The sequence below is a fragment of the Phascolarctos cinereus genome, unplaced genomic scaffold (genome assembly GCF_003287225.1).
Source record: "Phascolarctos cinereus isolate Bilbo 61053 unplaced genomic scaffold, phaCin_HiC Scaffold_8;HRSCAF=390, whole genome shotgun sequence".
Taxonomy (NCBI): Eukaryota; Metazoa; Chordata; class Mammalia; order Diprotodontia; family Phascolarctidae; genus Phascolarctos; species Phascolarctos cinereus.
In genome coordinates, this window is record NW_027556291.1 from 61,930,582 (window position 1) to 61,951,363 (window position 20,782).

General features: G+C 43.4%; 1 protein-coding gene across 4 annotated transcripts in view; it reads left to right on the forward strand.

The window, feature by feature from the left end:
• The window catches only part of TMEM164 (transmembrane protein 164), a 129,452-nt gene that overhangs the window by 83,303 nt on the left and 25,367 nt on the right, over positions 1 to 20,782 (forward strand). For all 4 annotated transcript variants that reach the window (XM_020967259.2, XM_020967255.2, XM_020967258.2 and 1 more), the window contains one exon: positions 18,858 to 18,924. In XM_020967259.2, coding sequence (XP_020822918.1) covers positions 18,858 to 18,924 — 67 coding nt within the window. The remainder of the gene's footprint in view (positions 1 to 18,857; positions 18,925 to 20,782) is intronic.

The following is a 20,782-nucleotide window of genomic DNA, read 5'->3' on the forward strand; positions in this document are numbered from 1 at the left end:
TTGTAAACGCTATCTTCAGAGCAACCTTGGCAAATAGGTGCTGTTATTATCCCCATTTTACACACAAGGAAACTGAGGCACAGAGAGGTTCAGTGACTTGCCCAGGGTCACGCAGGAAGTACTGAGGAAGGATTTCAACTCAGGCTTTCCTGACTTCAGGTCCAGTGCTCTGTCTGCTGTGCTATCTGTACGTGGCATTTTCTCTGGGAAACAAGCCCTAGAAACCCCACACTTGTAACCTTAATTGTGTAGCAGTATGGGTTCAAATCTCACCTCTGATACATATTAGCTGTTGTGACTTTGGGCAGATCCCAACCTCTCTGGGCCTCATTTTTCTCAATTATAAAATGACAGGGTTTGGTTGGCTGGGCTAGGTCTGTTCTAACTCTAAATCTATGACACTATATGTGATGTTAGGCAAACCCATGCCTCTGGGTCTTAGTTTCCTTTTTTGTAAAATTTTTTTGTTGGATAGATTGAACCATATGGTCTCTGAGGTCCCTTTCAGTTCTAAATCTGTGATTGTTCCAAGATCTCTCTGTGCCTCAGTTTCCTTATCTGTAAAATGAGGGAATTGGGCTACACAATCTCAAAGGCCCTTTTAAGCTCAAAATCTATGATCCAGTGACCTGTGCCTCAGTTTCCTTATCTTTAAAATAAGGAAGTTGGGCTACATGATCTTGAAAGTTCCTTCTGGCTCTAGACCTATAATCCCAAGGGAAAAAGGGAATTAGAGCTAGCTATATTGACAGTGGAAGAGGAAGAGCAGTCGCTAGCTGGGATTCCAAATGGACTGGGGCCAAGGAGCCCAGGGCAACTCTGGATCCCAAGCACATTTTAGGATCCAAGGAAAGAAGAAAACTCCACCATGACTACAACCACGCAATGAGTACTGTATAGAACCTCAACTAGAACCCCAGCTCAGAGCCAATGGCCGGTCACTTCCTACGGTTGCCTCCTTCCTTTCCTGCAATCAGCCATGGCCTCAGACTGACATGGGAGGGTGCCTGGGTTCTAAGTGACCAATCTCCCAGTTTCCCTTCACTCTTTGCCAGCATTGGCAGTGAGGGTGTAGATAGAAGACATTGTGTTGGGTCAAAGCCCAACTCCCCAATTAAAAAGCCAAGTAGGAGTCCCTGGGGCCAAAGGGCCCTTGGACTAGTTCCAAACAGATGTTGGCATTCCTAGAAGTTGGCCTCCTCCCCAAGGTTGATTAGAGCAGATCCATCCCAAGGAGGGGCAAGTTCATCAGTGAGCACTAGGAGAAGGGGAGAGAGCTGAGGACAGAGCCTTCCATTTAGGGGGCCTGAAGGAGGAAACTGAGTCACAGAGGAGAAGCAATGGAGAGACATGGGAGAGGCAGCATGCTATTGTGGCCTCAGATCAGGAGTCCTGAGTTCATATCCCACTTGAGACACTTCCCTGGCTGTGGGGTCAAGTCTTGGCCCCTCCCAGAGCCTCAGTTTCCCCATCCTTCTAATGGGGATAATAATTCTTACATTCCTTGCCACTCAAGCTTGGTGTATGGAAAATGCTATATAAATGTGAGCTTACCACGAATTCACTATCTCCATTCCCTGTTATTATTCAGTCAATATACATTTAAGACCATGACGTGGATGAGGCTCTACATAGGAAGCACAGCTTTTGAGAGTTGGGGTTGATTTTCTCCCAGGAGGCCTTGGGACATACTGGAGGAAGACAAAGGCTTGATGGCTCTGGCACAGCTCCTTAAAACCGATGTGGGTCCTGAATGTGTGAAAGGGTCCAGAACATCTGTGGAGCCGACCATGCGCTGTCCCTGAGCAGCAGATCTGAAGCCAAGCCTGAAGTGGAGCAGGTTGGGGGAAGCAGGATGAGGGGAAGAAGAAACCCCAAAGGGCTCTTTTCAGAGAGCACAAAGTTGCCCAGTAACCCCAGCAAGGCTGATCGTGCCTCCAGAGACTTACCTCGATGCCTGCCAGCTGTATGCCATGGGAGAAATGCCTAGACAGGGGTGGGGAACCTATGGCCTCGAGGCTACATCTGGCCCTCTAGATCCTCAAGTGTGGCCCTTTGACTGAATCCAAACTTCACAGAACAAATCCCCTTCATAAAAGGATTTGTTCTGTAAAACTTGGACTCAGTCAAAAGGCCACACCCAAGGACCTAGAAGTGGCCTCAAGGTCCCAGGTTCCCTTGCCTAGCACCTTATCCCTGAGGAGGACCCATTTCTCTTGGGATGTCCAGAGTCTGTTATCCCCGGCTACGAGAAGTCTCCCACTTGATCTTTCTTCTTAAGCTTCCTGTGGGTTGTGCCCCAAAGGGTAACTGGTATTGCCAAGACCTGGAGAGGCAGAACAGGGAACATAAAGTCAGGGATGGAGGAGATTAATTTTGCAAAAAAAAAAAATAGGGAAGGATTCACTTTCTTACCTAACTACTATCTCTCTATCCATCCAGAGTCATCAGGACTTTGCCATTTTCTTTTTTTTTGCCTAGGCAATGGGGTTAAGTGACTTGCCCTGGGTCACACAGCTAGTAAGTGTTATGTGTCTGAGGCTGGATTTGAACTCAGGTCCTCCCAACTCCAAGGCTGGTGCTTCTATCTACTGCGCCACCCAGCTGCCCCAGACTTTGCCATTTTCTTGGTGGTTTTTGCTTTCCCTCCATCCCTTCCCTTTTTGCCAAACCTTTCAAGGAGTAAACTGTGGTAATTTGGCCAGAGGTCTAACTCTTCCATTCTCCCGTGTTCCCGTATTCAGGTGGATTACCTTTTTAGATTGTACTCACTGGAGGTCTATGCTCTTGGCTTCGTTTTAGATTCACCCCTCTTTCTTTCATCCTTCCCCCTTGCCAAGTGCTCGAGGCGGGGAGGGTCCCTGAGAGGCGTGGAATGACCCCATCCCAAGTCCTTGATGTTTGGCGGGGGCACAAATTCTAAAAGCTTCTCTTATTTTCTGCTGCTGCACTCTTAGAGGTGTTTTTAAATGGATGGAAAGAAATTTCAGTCCCCAGGGCCTCACTCCCCCTTTCCCTCTACTTTTTAATTCTAAATGTTTTGTCAGATTGCCAGTTGGGATTGGAGGATTCATGCAGGGCACCTGAATCCGACCAGAACGACTGGTAATGGTTCAGGAACTCTTAATGCATTGACAGGTGGCTAGGAACCCACCCTCCATGGCAGCCATTCAAAGACCTCCCTGCTCCAAAGCCTTTGTGAGGGTGTAAGACTTCACAGTTGTTTCTGTCTTTTGTTCTCTCTTCTAATTGTCCATTTCATGGAGGAGCAATTCTTTTTCACATTTGATAGTTTTCCCTATTTGACTTTTTTATGAAAAAAAATCATATGGTTAAAATTGTGATCAGGTAGAATAATTAAAAGAAACAAATTTGTAATAGATTAAGCAATGACTAGAGTACTTTAATCAACACAAAATGTAATGTTGTATAAGGTCCCTTATGTAATGTTGTATAAGGTCACTTGATATTTATTAAGATATGTAGGTTTTTATAAATCTGTTTTGTACCTACTCTCTTTCCATGAGATCAGTGTTTTTTTTCAGTCTTATTAGTTCTCCTTGCCAAATGAACAATGCAAATAAAACTTATTATCTCAAAAAACAATCTTGAGACCCTTAGATTGGTGCTTTTAATGCTAGCATGCCCCATTGGCTCATTAAATAGCCCTGTAGGTCCCTGTCCTGCTCTTCCTTCAGCTGGCCTTTGGCCTTGGCCAACCAAGATCTCATCTGAGCTAAGCAGGACCTGGCCTATCCTCTTGGCACTGGGCCCAGACACTGCAGGAAATAGATGATCTGTTGGACTTTGGACTTTGTAGGCAGCATTCTCCATGCTAAGCTGTGTTTGTCTATTCCTCTCCTAGTGGGGTCCAGGAGAAGTGGAGGCTTTGGGGGGCTCCCCCAGTCCAGCTTTAGTTGGCAGAAGAGAGTTCCCCCAATGACTCTGGCTGAGGTCTGGGGTTCTTGATTGCATCCGACTGACAAGGCCCTACCATGAGACACCTGCTGTGCCAGGCTCTGAGACCCACAGGGTCTGCTGACTAAAGACCCTGGAAATCAGGTACCCAGAAGTAGGAAGCTTTGGGGATTTAAAGACCTCATTCTTCTCTTAACACAAACAGTGCTGATAGCCAGGCCAGAGTTCTTCGGGTCCTAGATCTTCTTCCAGCCCCATTACTCCAGAGTATTAGCTTTGAGATGTGAAGGTATAAATGGGAGTGACATGGGTGATACCTGTTCTGAAAGCTTAAAATTACAAACCAAGTGGATGAGCACCCATGTCAGGCTTAGGTATCTGCTGAGCAAATTGTGGTCTGACTGAGTATCAGAGAATGCTATTTGGCCTGTTTTTCCAGGATATAGTCTTCCTTAAAGTGTGGATCTGAGCATGTGTCACCGTCCCCTTCCCCCCAATAAAATCCAGTGGCTCCCTATCACCTCCAGGATCAATATAAAAACCTCTATTTGGCATTTGAAACACTTCATGATCATTTTTCCCCTGTCCCCACCTTACCAGACTTCTTAGACCTCAGCCTTATGTACTTCAGGATCCAGTGATACTGGTCTCTTTGCTGTACAAGACACTCCCATCTCCCCACTCCAGGCATTTTCTCTGGCTGCCCTCTGTGCCTGGAATGCTTTCCCTCATCTCTGCCTTCTGGTTTTCCTGTATTCCTTCAAGTCCCAGCCAAAATTCCCACCTTCTGCCAGAAGCCTTGCCCAATCCCCCTTCACATTAGTGCTTTCCCTGTGAGACTCTCCCCAATGTATCCTGTGTATATCTTCTTTGTATGGTATTGTTCAGTTGTTTTTCAATTGTATCTGACTCTTCGTGACCCCATTTCACGTTTTCTTGTCAAAGATACTGGAGTGTTTGGCATTTCCTTCTCCTGCTCATTTTACAGATGAGGAAACTGAGACAAACAGGGTGAAGTGACTTACCTAGGGTCACACAGCTAGGAAGTGTCTGAGGCTAGATTTGAACTCTAGAAGATGAGTCTTCCTGACTTCAGGCCTGGCACTCTATCGACTGCAGCGCCACCTAGCTGCCATTTGTATGTAGTTATTTTTATGTTGTTTCCTAGATTCAGCTGTGGGCTCCTTGAGGGCAGGAACTGGTCTTTTACTTTCTTTGTATCTCTGGCAGTTAACACAAGACCTGACACATAGTAGGTGCTAAATAAATGTTTATTGACTGGCTGATATGGGGTATGGGACCTATGATTTCATTTATATGTGTAACTCCCAGATAAGGAAACCCCTCTACCAATGAAGGTTGGTGCCTTTCCTGTAACTTATACTTAGTTGCCTAGAGCAAGGGTCAGCAAACTATGGCCTGCCACCAGTTTTGCACATGAGCCAAGAATGGGGTTTTTTTTGCATTTATTACATTTTTAAAAAATTATATTTATTGCATTCTAAAATAAAAATTTATATTTATTTCATTTAAATAAAAGTTAACAATGAAATTATATTAACATAATTATTATATAATTAAATTATAACAAAATTAAATCATAATTTAAATTAAATTTAAAAAATAAAAATTTACAGTTATTATATTTAAAAACGTGAGAACCGTTCATGGGCAGGCTGGATTGGACCTTTGGTCTATAGTTTGCTGACCCCTAGCCTAGAGCATTGAGAAGTTAAGTGACTTGCCTAGAGTTACACAGCCAATATATGTCAGATACAGAAATTGAACCCGGTATTCCCTATTCTGGGCCCAGCTCCTTATCCATTCCACCATGCTGCCTGTCAAGAAAGAACAAATACAAAAAATTTTTAAAGCATGAGAAGAGTTCTAGAAATTTAGGTAGAGTAAAATAAACAGAAACTGGTACAATTGTCATGGCACATACAGTAATGTGATCATTGCTAAAGGTAGATGAACCCTGAGCAAGTGGAATGACTAATCTTGGTTCCAGAGAATGGCTGAAGAAGCACATACTTCCTTCCTCTTAGCAGAGGTGGGTGTGGAGCATTGCATTGTTGGCCCACGTGGTTGCTCTGCTGACTTGTTTTGTTTAACTGGTTTTTCCTTGTTACAAAGGAAGGTTAAGGGGACAGCTAGGTGGCGCAGTGGATAGGGCTCCAGCCAGGAAGACCTGAGTTCAAATCCGGTCTCAGACACTTGACACTAGCAATGTGACCTTGGGCAAGTCACTTAACCCTGATTGCCTCACTAAAAAAAAAAAAAGAAAAAAAAGATTAATAACGAAGGAAAGTTAAGGAGGGGAGAATATCCAGAAATGATTGTGGCGTGGAAAAGAAAGAGGAAAGCATTGGTATTTACTCTATTGGAGTGGGAGTGATGCCCACCATCTTGTTTGTCATCTAGTTGGATATGGTACACCACGGACTCCTGCTCCTCCTAGTAGGTACAAGTGATAGAACAAGGATTGGCTGTTTGGTTTGTACCAGGTGAACCCCAATGTCCGCACCCATTGCGAGGTCATAGAGAGATCTGGAAACTTCAGGAGGAAACCTGACTTATTCTTACCTAGAAGAAGATGCCTATCTTGAGGCCCTTCTTTACAGGCAGGGGTGCCCTGTGGTGACATGGGTATAAGACATGGGACCTGGGATGAAACGATTCTCCTTGCCCACTTTTACCTCCACAAAGCCCTTCCCCAGTGCTTGTTGGGGTGTGTGGGTGGCCTGGAGTTCTTGAGGGTTCTGCCAACAGAGCTTTGGCAGATCATCTGATGGTAGAGGATTTTTGAGTGTGCTCCAGGCAGCAGATTACTGCTGCCTTTTGAATTCAGAGACCTCTAACTCCAAGACCTGTGCCTTCTTTGGCCAGAGCCATCTGTGAAACCAAGAAATGCAAGTGATACAAATTCTTCCATAGTCTTCTTATTCTCCAGTGTTTATGGCAGATTGACTTATAGTCTGGTAGGGCAAGGTGAGGCACATTGACAAATATCTTAGAATCCAAGGCAGATATGAATAAGGGAACAGGAAGCAGATAAGTGGCCTGGAATAGTCAGGGAGAGAGACTTCACTTTTGGTTGGGGAAAGGGGGTAGGTGGAAGGGGAAATAAGGAAAAAATTATATGGAGGACGTGACCCCTGAGCTGGGCTTTAAAGGGAAAGAAAAGAGTTTCCAAAGGTAGAAATTAGGAGGTAGTATATGTCAGGTCTGTGGCCTGGTGGACACCATAGCACAGAGAAGAGAGGGCAATATAGGTTGGAGGACAGTCCATGAAGGAAGACTGGCGAGGTGAGATGGAGTCAGTTTGTAGCAGGACTTGAAAAGGCCATGCTGGGGCAACTAGGTGACACAGTGGATAGAGCCCTGGCCCTGAAGTCAGAAGGTCCTAAGTTCAAATCTGGCCTTAGACATTTCTAGTTGTATGACTCTGGACAAGTTGCTTAACCCTGATTGTCTCTAAAAAGAAAGAAAGAAGGAAGGACAGAAGGAAGGAAAGAAAGAAGGAAGGAAGGAAAAGGCCATGATGAGGTAGTGGGGAGCCATTGAAGACTTTTGAGCAGAAGTTTAAGGTACTATGCATGAGAATGATTATTTTGGCAACTACGTGAAGGATGGTGCAGAGAGGAGAGATTGGAGGCAGGGTGTCCAGTTAGAAGGCTATTCTCCAGGGGAGAAATGATGAGTATGGTGGTTAGCTAGGGTAGTCGCTGCATAAGAATGGCCTACTGTTAAAGATACCGTGGAGGCAGAATTGGCATCACTTGGCTACTCATAGGAGGTGGAAGAGGAGAGAGTGGGAGGAACTAAAGGGAAGTTTGGAGTCTGGAAAGTCAGTAACACCCTCAGCAGAAATATTAGTTCCTCCCACTCTCTCCTCTCCCACCTCCCCTCACCCATCCCTTCGTGCTTTGGGTGAGGCCCTTCTAAAGGATCCTGCCTCTGGAGCTGAAAGGGCCTCAGAGGCATCCAGTCTAACCCCCTGAGTTTTCAAAAGAGGAAACCAAGGTTTAGGGAAGTGGACTGACTTGCCCAAGGTCATATAGCTAGTAAGTGTTAGGTGATCTGCATCAGAGGTAGGATTTAAACCTGGGTCTTCTAACTCCAGAGCTAGTACTTTTCCTACTGTACCAAATTTGCCCAACCTTTCTAGCTGTAAGTGCCTTTTTCCTCCTCAAATTAGATCATATTTACTCAATCTGTATGACTATATCTCCCAATGGAATGCAAGGTCCTTAAAGGCAAGGACTGATTCTCATCTTTGTCCAGTGACTAGGATGGTACCTTACGGAGAGTAGTTACTTAATAAATGCTGGCCAAACTGAGTTAAGGTTAAGAGGCAATTCTTTTATATGTTAGGTCGACTATCTTTTGAGCTACATTGGACCTTAGAAGCTACCTAGTTCTACTTCTTCACTTTACAGGTGAGGAAACTGAGGCACCAGCTTATATAACTCATTGATGGCAAGCATGGGATTAGATTCCACGCCTGTTGACTTTCAGAGCAGTATTGCACCTCACTGACTCTCAAGTCATTAAGAGCCAGGTGTTAATTTGGAAATCTTTAGGCAAGTATTATCTCTCTATGTAGATTGTAAACACCTTGAACCAAGTCTTACACTCAGTATGTTGAACAGAATTGAATCAGCTATCTTTGCACAAGAACAGCATCTTTGTGGTAACTCTGTCCTCAAAGGTCACTTTTCAAGTATGGTGAAACTTGCTTATGATGTGATGATTTACTTAGAAAACCCTAAGAATTAGCAAAGAAACTAATTGTATAGTTAGATAAAAGCTCAGAGTTGGCTTGGAAAGCTGTAGCTGAATCTCTCTCCTATTGCTATTTTGCCTTAGGCATTAGAGAAGGGGGCAGATGGAGTTCATGTTCTCATTTTTCGCCATAAGTAACTGATTAATGGTGTAATATTTAGGGGTGTGCTGGAGACAGCTCATGTAAGAGGCCATTGTTAAATTTTTAATGTCAGCATTTACACCCCATACATTGGCAAACATTATATAAAACAGGGCGTGGTTGATTGTTTTGTCGATTATCTGGACCTAAGAAAGAGATGATGGAAATGTTAATGATGGAGATGAAACTGAAAAGTGTATCATGCAGCCTTTGGAGCATTGGCCTCTCAAGTCCCCTCCAGCTCTATAGCTATTATCTGTGGGATCCTTTCCAACTCTGGATTGGATCTATAATCTTTTGAATAATTTCCAGGGGCAGGGCATAGGTTTAATATGAAGGACAGTTTGTTAATAATGTAACAGGGGTCCCAGAGGGCACAGTAGAAGGCTAGGGAAGAGTTGAATGGGAATATTGAAGGATTGGAGTAGACATGGATGGGCATGAGGGATTGGAGAGTCATGGCCAGGGAAAGGGACTTTGACCTAAATCGCCTACAACTCAGAAGCCCAGAAGTTCTGAGTGGAGCCCTATGGCAGGGGATTTTCACACACTTTATGGGAGCTAAGGTAATATAAATAGGATTGCCACTTTATGATAAAGAGGTGGAAAGGGGCCAGCAGGGAATCCCTGGTCTTTCCTGATAGCCAGGGCAATCCTGGGACAGGGGTGGTGATAGAGGGAGGTGAGGTATATTTGGGGTACCCACTCTTGGGTCAACTTTACAAATAACAACAACTTTACAAATAACAAATAACAATATGTAGAACACCTTAAGATTTGCAAAGTATTTTTCTTACATTATCTCCGTTGAGCATCACAACAACTCCCTGAGATAAATATTATGGATATCATTAGCCCCATTTTATACATGAGGAAACAAAGGCTGAGTGTTGTGACAGGATAAGTGTCCAAGGCAGGAATCAAAACTAATTCTCTCCTGATTCCAAGGCTAGTATTCCTTTCACTGTGTGTGCCTTCTGTTTCTCTTCTTCCTCTTGCTGCTTGACAGCCTCGGGAAGCCATAAAATCTAAGAGCTGCTGCACAGACCTTCATTCTTCTGGCAGTCAAATAAGGAGCTCTACTCCCATTTTCCCAGGGCAAAGGAACTTTTTAGTGATAGATGTTAAAGACTTGTAATTGTAAAATAACAGAGTCAGCCAGTTTCCAAGGCATCCTCTCACCTTGGAATGTACTTGTCAGGATTTGAATTCCTTCAACCACCATTCATATGGTGTGCATTCCAGGCCTTCTACTATACTGGTTACTCTCCTCCAGATCTTCTCTGCCCCTCCTACATCAGATCAATGGCCTTCCTCAAATGGGTTTCTCAAGATTGAACATTATTCCCTAGCTATGTTTTGGCCATGGCCAGATACAGTGATGCTATCAGCTCATCCAGTCTAGAACTCATCATTGTTTTCCCCGCACCCACCCCTCCCCCAAACTTGCCTGTTTCTATTAGATGTACCACCATCTTTCCAGTTACCCAGGTTCAAGACTTTGGAGTCTTCCTTGTCACTTTCCCTCAACCCCATCTCCAGTCAATTGCTAAATCTTAACAGTCAACAAGCATTTATTAACCACTTACTATGTGCCAGGCACTATGTTAAGTGCAAAGAAAGGTGAAAATCAGCCCCTGCCCTCAAGGAACTCATGTTCTAATGGGGGAGATATCATATATACGTATAATTGTTCAATCATTTTTCAGTTGTGTCTGACTCTTTGTGACCCCATTTAGGGTTTTCTTGGCAAAGATACTGGAGTGATTTGCCATTTCCTTCTCCAGCTCATTTTACAGATGAGGAAACTGAGGCAAACAGGGTGAAGTGACTTGCCCAGGGTCACATAGCTAGGAAGTATCTGAGGCCAGATTTGAACTCAGGAAGATAAGTCTTTCATGACTCCAGGCTCAATGCTCTATCTACTGTAGTTCCACCCAGCTGCCCTATCATGTACATAGCTAGGTACATAGAAGATGTGGAATATATGGAAGGCAGTCTGAGAGGGGCAAGTCATTAGTGTGCTTTCAATCCTACTTCATATCTCTCCCATCTGTGCCCTGCCACCACCCTAGTACAGGGCCTCATCACCTCTCTCCTGGACTATTGCAATAGGCTCCTAATTGGTCTCCCTGCCTCCAGCCTCTTCCCACTCCAATCTATTCTCCACACAGCTGCCAAAGTCATTTGCCTAAAGCCCAGAGCCAACCATGTTATCAGTGTTGAAAAATGAACTCAGTATTCTGCTCTGACTGCTTAACCAGGGTGTTCTTCATTACTTGCAGCTCTGAGGGAGGAAATGTCATAAACTCAGACACAGAGCCTTAGTGTTGCAAAGACTGTCCAAACTGTGCAAGGCTAAATGTTTTTGTAGTCTTTGAAGAAACAAAAGATGAAAACAAGGATAGTAAACAAGATAGGGAAAAGTATGCACAGTTGCATTGATAGGGCACAAAGACTGAGTTATGATGGGAACATTCTGGGACCAAACAACATTTTAGCAGATAAATTGATGACTGCAAGTCGGGCAGGTGCTTCCGCATTGTTCTGCCTCCAGACAGCAAGATTTCCCATGGGAAAGAGATTGTCTCATAATCCCTCAGTGGAGTGATAGCTAGCCCACCCAGAGTGCCTTGCAGTGATTTTCAGCTGTCTAGAAGTACAACAAAATAAGTCGAGCCTAGAGCCCTGATTCCACACCACTCTAGTAAAACATCCTCAATGGCTCCCTATGGCCTCTAGAATAAAAGAAGAGATCCTCACTTTGACGTTCAAAGTCTCTCACAGTTTGGCTCCAACTGACCTTTGCTATTTGAATTCATTCTACTCCCTTTATATGCTGTCCATCCCAATCCAAGATACCTGTTCTCTGTATATGAACCTTTTATCTCTGGCTTCTTTGTTATTCCCTCCTCACCTCCATCTTACAGACAGCTTATAGCTCAGATACTATCTCCTACATCATTAGCACTCTTTTCCTCTCCAAATTCCTTTGCATATACTCCATTGATATTGTATCCTTTCCATAGAATATAAGCTCCTTGAAGGCGAGCAAGTACTGTTTCCTTTTTGTCTTTGTCTCCCCAGTATTACGGACCTTAAAGATGTTGCTGTTGTTGCACAATCATTTCAATTGTGTCTGGCTCTTCGTGACCCCATTTGGATTTTTCTTGGTAAAGATACTGGAGTGGTTTGCTCTTTCCTTCTCCATTTCATTTTATAGATGAGGAAACTGAGGCAAACTGGGTGAAGTGACTTGCCCAGGGTCACACAGCTAGTAAGTGTCTGAGACCAGATTTGAACTCGTCTTGCTGACTCTAGGCCCTATATGCAATCCGCTACAGCGCCACCTAGCTGCCCCATACCTTAACAATACCTTGTAAATGTTTGTCGAATTGAGGATTACTCACTCTGCTATTAAGTAGGACATTCCAAAGGAATCTATGGGGATCTAGGGCATTGATGGTAATGTTTCTTAATTTCTTTCTGCTGTCATTCCTCCTTTTCCTTGGCTGGATGTGTTATATAAGTCTCTTCACAAAGGATGATTTTAAGATGAGTCAACCTAGAGTTGAATTTTTAATAGTGAGGAATTCTTCCCTACATCTGGTTTTATGTAAATAGAGTAAAAACTTGGCAAAGGGCTCTTTTGTACACTTTTTAGCCAAGCACAGAGAAGAGATTGGTAGGATCCTCAGTTACACTCATTCACAAATAAATTTATAATAATGTATAGCTAAGAGAGAGTGGATGAATAGTAGCAAAAGTGGGGCAGCTTGGTGATGACTGTTAGACATGCCTACTTGCCTTGCTATATATGCCTTACACACACCTACTTACAGTTAGGTGGCTCAGTGGAGAGTGTGCGGGGCCTGGAGTGAGAAGACCTGAATTCTAATCTGACCTCAGACATTTACTAGCTGTGTGACCCTGGGCAAGTCACTTTACCTGGTTTGCCTCAGTTTTCTCAACTGTAAAATGAGCTGGACAAGGAAATGGCTAACCACTTCAGTATCTTAGCCAAGAAAAACCCAAATGGAAGCAGGACTAATCACTAAACAACAACTTGCTATATGACCCCAGGTAAGTCACCTAACCTCTCTCAGCCTCAGTTTCCCCATTTGTGAAACAGGGATACTAATAGCACCTACCTCCCAGGGTTGTTGTTATGAAGATCAAATAAGACCTACTTTGGTGAATTGCTTTTCAAACTTTAAAGCACCATATGAATGCTAGCTAGTATTATGATGATGAAGTTATTTTTGGCACATGGGAGCTACCAGCAGGGACAGAGGGCTGCTGGTCTTATTTCTGGGAAGTATGGAGAGCAAGGAGAATGTTGTTGTGACCTGCATAGAGTAATTTGCTAAAATTAAAACCAGAGGAACAACAAATTACCCGAACAGAAAAATGAGAAGGGAGAATTCATGAGGAATGGAGAGGAAATAAAGATATCAGAAACTACTAGATCCCCAACTGTATCTCCCCACAAGAAAACATAAATGAAATTGACAAATACTAATACAAATAGAAAAGGCCCAGATTAACAAACAGGAAATAGAGACCCTAAACCACCTGCTTAGAGACATCAAGCAAGCTGTGAATGAACTCTCAAAGCAAAAAAAAAAAAATTCCCCAATCCAGATGGACATAAAAGCAAATTCTCTCCAGCATTTCAACAATAAATAACTGGTATGCCACATAAAGTGGTCACAGAAATAGAGAAAAGGTGCTGCTCAGTCCGAGAGAAATAAAGTAGCCAAAGAAGACATTAAATGAGTATCACAAATATTGCTGCAAAAATATGATAGAAGATGGTATCTAAGAGACTACAGCATTATATTAAATTATTCATTATGGCCACTTGGGATTTATGCCAGGAATGTAAGAATGGATCAACATGAACAAAACTATAAATATCATAAATCATTTTAATAAAAGTATTCCAATGAACCTGTGATCTCATCAGTGTGGGCACTACCCTTCTTCCCATGATGTAGTGCACAGCCTATCGTGGTCAGCTCTTGCCTATGTACTTCTAAAAATCAGCAACAGTTTTACTGCTCAGTTATCCCTTCTAGCCTGACTGTGACTGTGGAGGGAGGCTCTAATCAGTGCAGAGGGGAATCCTGGCTGGGGCCCGATTCGGTGGGGTAGGGCTAAGGGGTGAAACCCTGGGACACTCTTGGCTGGGATAGGGCAAAGTGGCTGGAACTTCACAGGCATTGGTCAGTGTGGAACAGAGGGGCCATTCCTTTCTTCTTTTTTTTTTTTTGGTGAGGGCAGTTGGGGTTAAGTGACTTGCTAGTAAAGTCACTGAGCTAGTGAGTGTTATGTATCTGAGACTGGATTTGAACTCAGGTCCTCCTGACTCCAGGGCCTCACTGCCCCTGGGGCCATTGCTTTCTCCACTGAGGCCAGGCTGCCCTAGGGCTTTGGCCTGGTTGGTGGGGTTAGGGAGGGACAGAGATTTGGCTTGGTTACGAAGGCAGACTCCTCAGTCTGTGCCTCTAAACCTGAGCTGAGCCTAGCTAGCACCACGGTGAGAAAGAGCTCCTGGTGACCCTTACACTCCATACCCAAACTATCAACAAAGAACAAGCATTTATTAAGTGTTTACCATATGCCAAGCAAGAAAAGTCACAAAACTGTACCTATCTCTTGAAGTTACAGTTAAAAGCAGTATGACTTGATGCTGGTGGGGCTGTGAAGAAACAGGTACACTAATTCATTACTGCTATAAACTTGTAGAATGTTTCTTAAAGAGCATTCTGGCAGAGAGCAGGAAGAATTTCAAAAATAATCATACCCTTTGACCCAATAATTCCATCATTGGGAATATTTACCAAAGTTTCATTAAAAGCAAACAAACAAGCTTGTCAGAGATTTTCATAGCAGCAATATCATAGAAACAACAAAAGACTGGAGTCAAATGAAATGACCAACAACAAGGAAATTGCTAAATAAATTATTATAGTGAATTTTTAGAATGCAATTAAAACCAACAAATTTGTAGGATAGGAAAAAAAAATCTGAAGCAAACTTTGTGAGATAATACAAGGTAAGAAAAAGCAAAATCAGAAGAGGTTATGCACAAGCTAAGTCCATATAAAAAGAAAAATGAAGGAGAAGGATCAAAAAGTGGCCCAAAATAGGAATGGAGCCACTTGGCTTATCTGTTATCACCCAACGTTATCCTGTGCTTCTGTTGAATGGGGCAATGACAGTTGACAACAGAGAGAGAAGACAGAGCTGCTTGACTCTTTTGTTTCTGTTTTCTCTGCCAAAAAGACTGATCTGTGCGTTGGAATTGACTGTACAAAAATTGCTAACAGGAAACTGATACCCAAGATAATTAAGGAGATGGGAAAGGAGCATCTAGGTGCCCTTAATGAATTCTAGACCCCTCCCCCAGATGAATGACATCCTTAGGTCCTCATAGACTTGACAGATGGGATGGCCAAGCCATGTGGAAAGCAGAAGAGGTACTGTAAGATGGGAAAAGGGCAAATGGCATCCTGTTGTCTGAAAAAGGGTAGCAAAGAGAGCCTTCAAACCATAGGCCAGAGAGTATAAGTTTAATTCCTGGAAATTTTTTAGAATGTATTATTGGAGATATTTAATGAACATCTAGAAAAGAAAATCTTAATTACAAAGAGCCAGCATGACTTCATCAAAACCTGATTTTGCCATTTTTACATCAAATTAGAAGTCCAGGGAATGCTATAGATGTAGTCTAGGTGAATTTTTAGCAAAGGGCTTAATAAAGTGTCCCATGCTCTTCATGTGGGAGAGTTGGAGAGACGTAGATAATGGTACAATTGGTAGGATCTAAACCAGTTGGAAGAGTACTCGTGGAATGGTTTGGTATCAACTTGACAGGAGGTCTCTGGTGGAATGCTTTAGGAATTTGTGCTTGGCCCTCAGCTGTTAAACATTTTCCTTAGTGACCTGGATAAAGCTATAGAAGGCAAGCTCATCAAATCTGCAGATAACACAAGGTTGGGAGGGATATCAAATGTAATTCATGACAGTCAGGATTTTAAAAGATCTTGACAGCTTTGGGGGGGGGAGTTTATAGACACACATACATCCCCCCCCCAAAGGATCTATTAATAAACTTCAAGTGGTCCATAAACTTGGATGAAAAAAATTACATCTTTATAGTCACTAATCTTTAACTGAACTTTATCATTTTCTTCAGTTATTTAGAAATATTTTCCTGACAGGGGTCTATAGGCTTCACCAGACTGCCAAAGACTTCATAAAGAGTTAGAGTTTGGGGCTGAACCTAATAAGATTGGAATTCAGTAGGGCTATAAATGTAAAGTTTTAGACTGGGGTCAAGGAAATCAATTTCACAATTCCATGTCTGATGAGGATCAGTTGAAGGAACTGGGGATTCCTGGAGCGGAAAAGACTCTGGTGGAGTGGGAAGTGGGGGATGGGGAGTGGGGGTGGACATGACAGCAATGTCTTCAGATATTTGAAGGGCTATCATGGGAAAGAAAGATTGGGCTTGCGCTTTTTGTCCCCAGAAGGCAGAACCAGGAGCAATGGGGAGAGGTTGTGCAAATTTAGGCTTGAGAGTAGGAAAAACTTAAGAATCAGAGCTGTCTAAAAGTGAAATGGGCTGCTTTAACCTTTGTGTTAGGTTTCTTAGCCTTGGAGGTCTTTAAGCAGATTACTTGTTAAGTATATTATGGGGGGGGGGGAGGGGTTGATTCCTTTCAGGTAAAGATTGAATCTGGTGGCCACTGAGGTCCCTTCCAACTCTCACATTCTGTGATTCTGTGACTTTGATCAATTATGACTTCAGAGGGGAGATAATAAAGGATGTTTCCCTCTTAACTTCATGTCTAACCCTCTATTTGCTATGCTACCTGTAGAAAGATAGCATCTCTAATCAGCATGAGGGGAAATCCCCGTTTGTCTCAGCGCCAGGGGATCTGCTTTGTAGTGTCCCTAGTGTTGTCTAGAGCAGGGCTTCTTAAACTTTTTCCACCCTTCACCCCTATCAGCGCTTCTTAAACCATGTCGCGACCCCCGGTTTAAGAAGCAAGCACTGGTCTAGAGGTCATGATGAGACAGACACCCTTGCATGTGATACAGGATCACCCAGCCCACCTTTGCCCCAGGAGGTAACTAGGAATAAACCCAATCATTTCACCCCTAGCAGTGAGTGTGATTTGTCTTGGATGGGAGATACGGAAGCCCCTTAAAATTGTTCCCAGGTTTCTCCCAAAGCAGTTTCCTCAGTACAAACCTGTATGAGATCAGTAGTACAATTATTGCCCCCATTTTACAGATGAGGAACCTGATCAAAATCACCTAGATTGTAAAGGTCAGACTCTGAACTTGAAAGTTTAGCTCCAAATCTAGTGCTGATCTCATTATACCACACTGCCAGGGGCTTCCCAGTCATTGTCTTTTAGTATGGAGCAAATGTTGGGCATCACAGGCTAACCAGAATATATCTGTCTTTTACTATATGTAGTGATGGTTGTGAATAGGACTTGATATGTAATATATCTGATTGCATGTAAGAAGCCAGATTCTAATGAGGCTGTTGTTTTTTCAGTCATGTCCTACTCCCTATGACCCTGGTTGGGGTTTTCTTGACAAAGATACTGGAGTGGTTTGGCATTTCCTTCTCCAGCTCCTTTTATAGATGAGGAAACTGAGGCAAACAGGGTGAAATGACTTGCCCAGGGTCACACAGCTAGTAAGTATCTGAGGCCAGATCTAGATTTGAACTCAGGAAGAGAAATCTTCCTGACTCCAGGCCCAGCGCTCTATCCACTATGACACCTAGCTGCCTACTCTAACAGAGCTAAATAATGGCAATAATAATAAGCTTTGCCATGCCATTTCTCTATCTACAGATGGAGGATCAGAATGAAATCACAACACTTTGCAAACTCTCTCTATATGCATTGGGCCCTCACTGCTGCAAGGCAATTTTTTTAGCCATTCCCTGCTTCACTCTATTACTCTACAGCAGCTATTCTTTTTTTGTTTTGTTTTGTTTTTTGGTTAGGCAGTGGGGTTAAGTGACTTGACCAGGGTCACACATCTAGTAAGTGTTATGTGTCTGAGGCCAGATCTGAACTCAGGTCCTCCTGAAGCCAGGGCTGGTGCTGTATCCACTGCACCACCTAGCTGCCCCTACAGCAGCTATTCTTGACCTTCCCTTTTAGGTGGTGGAGTGAGTAGAGAGCTGGACTTGGAGTCAGGAAAACCAGAGTTCAAATCTTCCCTCAGACATGTATTACTTGTATGAGCTTAGAGGAGTCTTCAGATCAGAAATTTTGAGCTGGAAAGGACCTCAGAGGTTATTAAAGTCAAACCCTTCATTTTGCAAATGAGGAAATAGAGGCCCACTTTCCCAGGGTTACACAGCTAGCTACTAAGTGTATAAAGTCAGATAAATGACTGAGTCACTTAACTAATTGAATTGCCTCAATTTCCTCATATGCAAAATGGGGACACCTCCCAGGGTTGTGGTAAAGATTGAATAAGTTAACATTTGATCCTCACAACAAGTGCTTAAGGCAGATAGTGGAGAAGAGAAGGGCCTGGCTTACTATATATGGTCCATGGGGTTACGGAATCAGATGCAACTGAATACTTTTCGATACCATCCCCTTCCCCTCCCTCTCAGCAAGAAATGTTGCTATTACTAATACAGATTTGACTCTGCGTGTGAGCAGTTGATTAGGAAGCATATACCTTATCTTGTAAGGAAATGTTGTAACTGAAAGAAATAATTTGCAGGCAGCTCTTGGGAAATATTGAGAACATCGATGATGCTAATGGCGCCCCCTGGAAAGTGTCCCTTTCCACAAGGCATGCATACATCTTGTGCAAATTATCCCCCCAAGTCATAAGTCCACACCCAGACCTCCCCAGGTCATACTTCTTAGGATAGGCTTTCTACCTGAATGATTTCCTGTTTCATAGCAGACTGTGAGTATAATACAGACTTTTGCCCATTTCTCTTTTTCAGGCTACAAATGCACATGTTGAATGGGGCTCTGCTTGCATTGCTTTTTCCCGTGGTGAACACTCGCCTGGTAAGTGCCCAAGAAGTGGAAATATCAATGAGACACAATATTTGAGTCCATCCCTTTTCTTTTGAGATGATGAATTTGGGTATTTGCCCATTTTTATGTACTATCAGTCAATCAACAAACATTTATTAAGCACCTACTATGTGCCTGGCAAGGCACTGAGGACTATTGCCTGATGGTGTTAAGTGGCAGGGTCTCTAAAGGGTTTTGAGTGTTCCAGGAGAGACCAGGCATAGGAATCAGTTAATCAACAAACATTTGTTAAGCCACTGTGTTAGGTACTAGAGATACAACTGAAAAAAATGAAGCTGTCCCCTCCTTCAAGATGCTTGATAAGATCAACCATCAAGCATTTATTAAGTGCCTACCATGTGCCAAGCATGTGCTAAGTGCTTTCCAAATATTATATATATAATTTGATCTTCACAACAACCCTTGTGTAGGTCATATCATCCCCATTGTACAGATGAGGAAACCGAGGCAAACAGAGCTTAAGTGATTCATCAGGGTCACACAGCTAGGAAGTGTCTGAGGCTGAGTTTGACCTCAGATCTTCCTGACTCCAGTCACTGTGCCACCTAGCTTTCTTTGTGCCTGGCACTGTGCTGTACATTACAAAACAAATGCAAAAATAATTGCTGCCTTCACAAAGTTTGTAGTCTAATGAGGGAGACTGCATCTACATTCTCCACCTGAGGCTGGTCTTGAAGTCAGTCAATCAGTAAACATTTTTTAAGTGTCTACTATGTGCCAGGCACAGTGCTCAGCCCCAGGGATACTAAAGGAGGCAAAAGACAGTCCCTGACCTCAAGGAGCTTATAATCTAACAGGGGAGAGAACATGCAAACAACTATGTACAGATAAACTATATATAGGCTAAAGAGGAAATAATGAAGAGAAGGAAGGCACTGGAATTCAGAGGGGTTGAGGAAGGCTTCCTGTAGAAGGTAGGATTTTAGTTGGAACTTAAAGGAAGCCAGGGAGGTAAGTAGGTGGAGATGAAAGGGGTGAGCACTCCGGGCATGAAGGACAATCAGAAAAAACGTCCAGAGCTGCCAAGAGATGGAGGGTTTTTTGGTGGGACAGCCAGGAAGTGAGTGTCACTTGGATGGAAGATCATGTGGTAGGTGGTAGGGTATAAGGAGACTGGAAAGGTAGGAGGAGGCTGGGTCTGAGGGCCAAACAATATTTTGTATTTGTTCCTGGAGGCAATAGGGAGCCACTGGAGTAGGGTCTAATGGATTACATGATAAGATCTGCACTTTAGGAAAATCCCTTTGGTATCTGAATGAATAGTGGATGGATTGGTGTAGGAAGAGACTTGAGACAGGCAGACCCACCAGGAACTATTGAAATAGTCCAGGTGTGAGGTGATTGAGGGCCCACACCAGAGGAGTGGCAGAGTCTCAAGACAGAAGGGGGCATATTTAAGAGATGTTGCAGAGGTGACATTGACAGACCTTGGCAACAGCTTGGATATGGGAGGTAATTTTATATATATATATATATGTAATGTACACATACACACACACACACACAGAGTCAGAGACAGAGAGGTACTGGATGACTCCTAGGTTGGGAGCCTGAGGGACTGAGAAGATGATGGTGCTCTCAACAGTAATACAGAAGAAGTAGGAGGGGAGAAGATTTAGAGGGAAAGAGTTCAATTTTAGACATGTTGAGTTCAAGATGTCTGAAAGGCAGTTGGAGATGTGAGATTGGTAGTCAGCAGGACCGGTAGGGTGAGAATCATCTGCATAGAGACGGTCATTAAAAGCTCCTGGGAGATGATAAGATCACCACGAAGTAGTGTATTGGGAGAAGAGAGGAGGAACCAGGATAGAACCTGGATAGGGACACC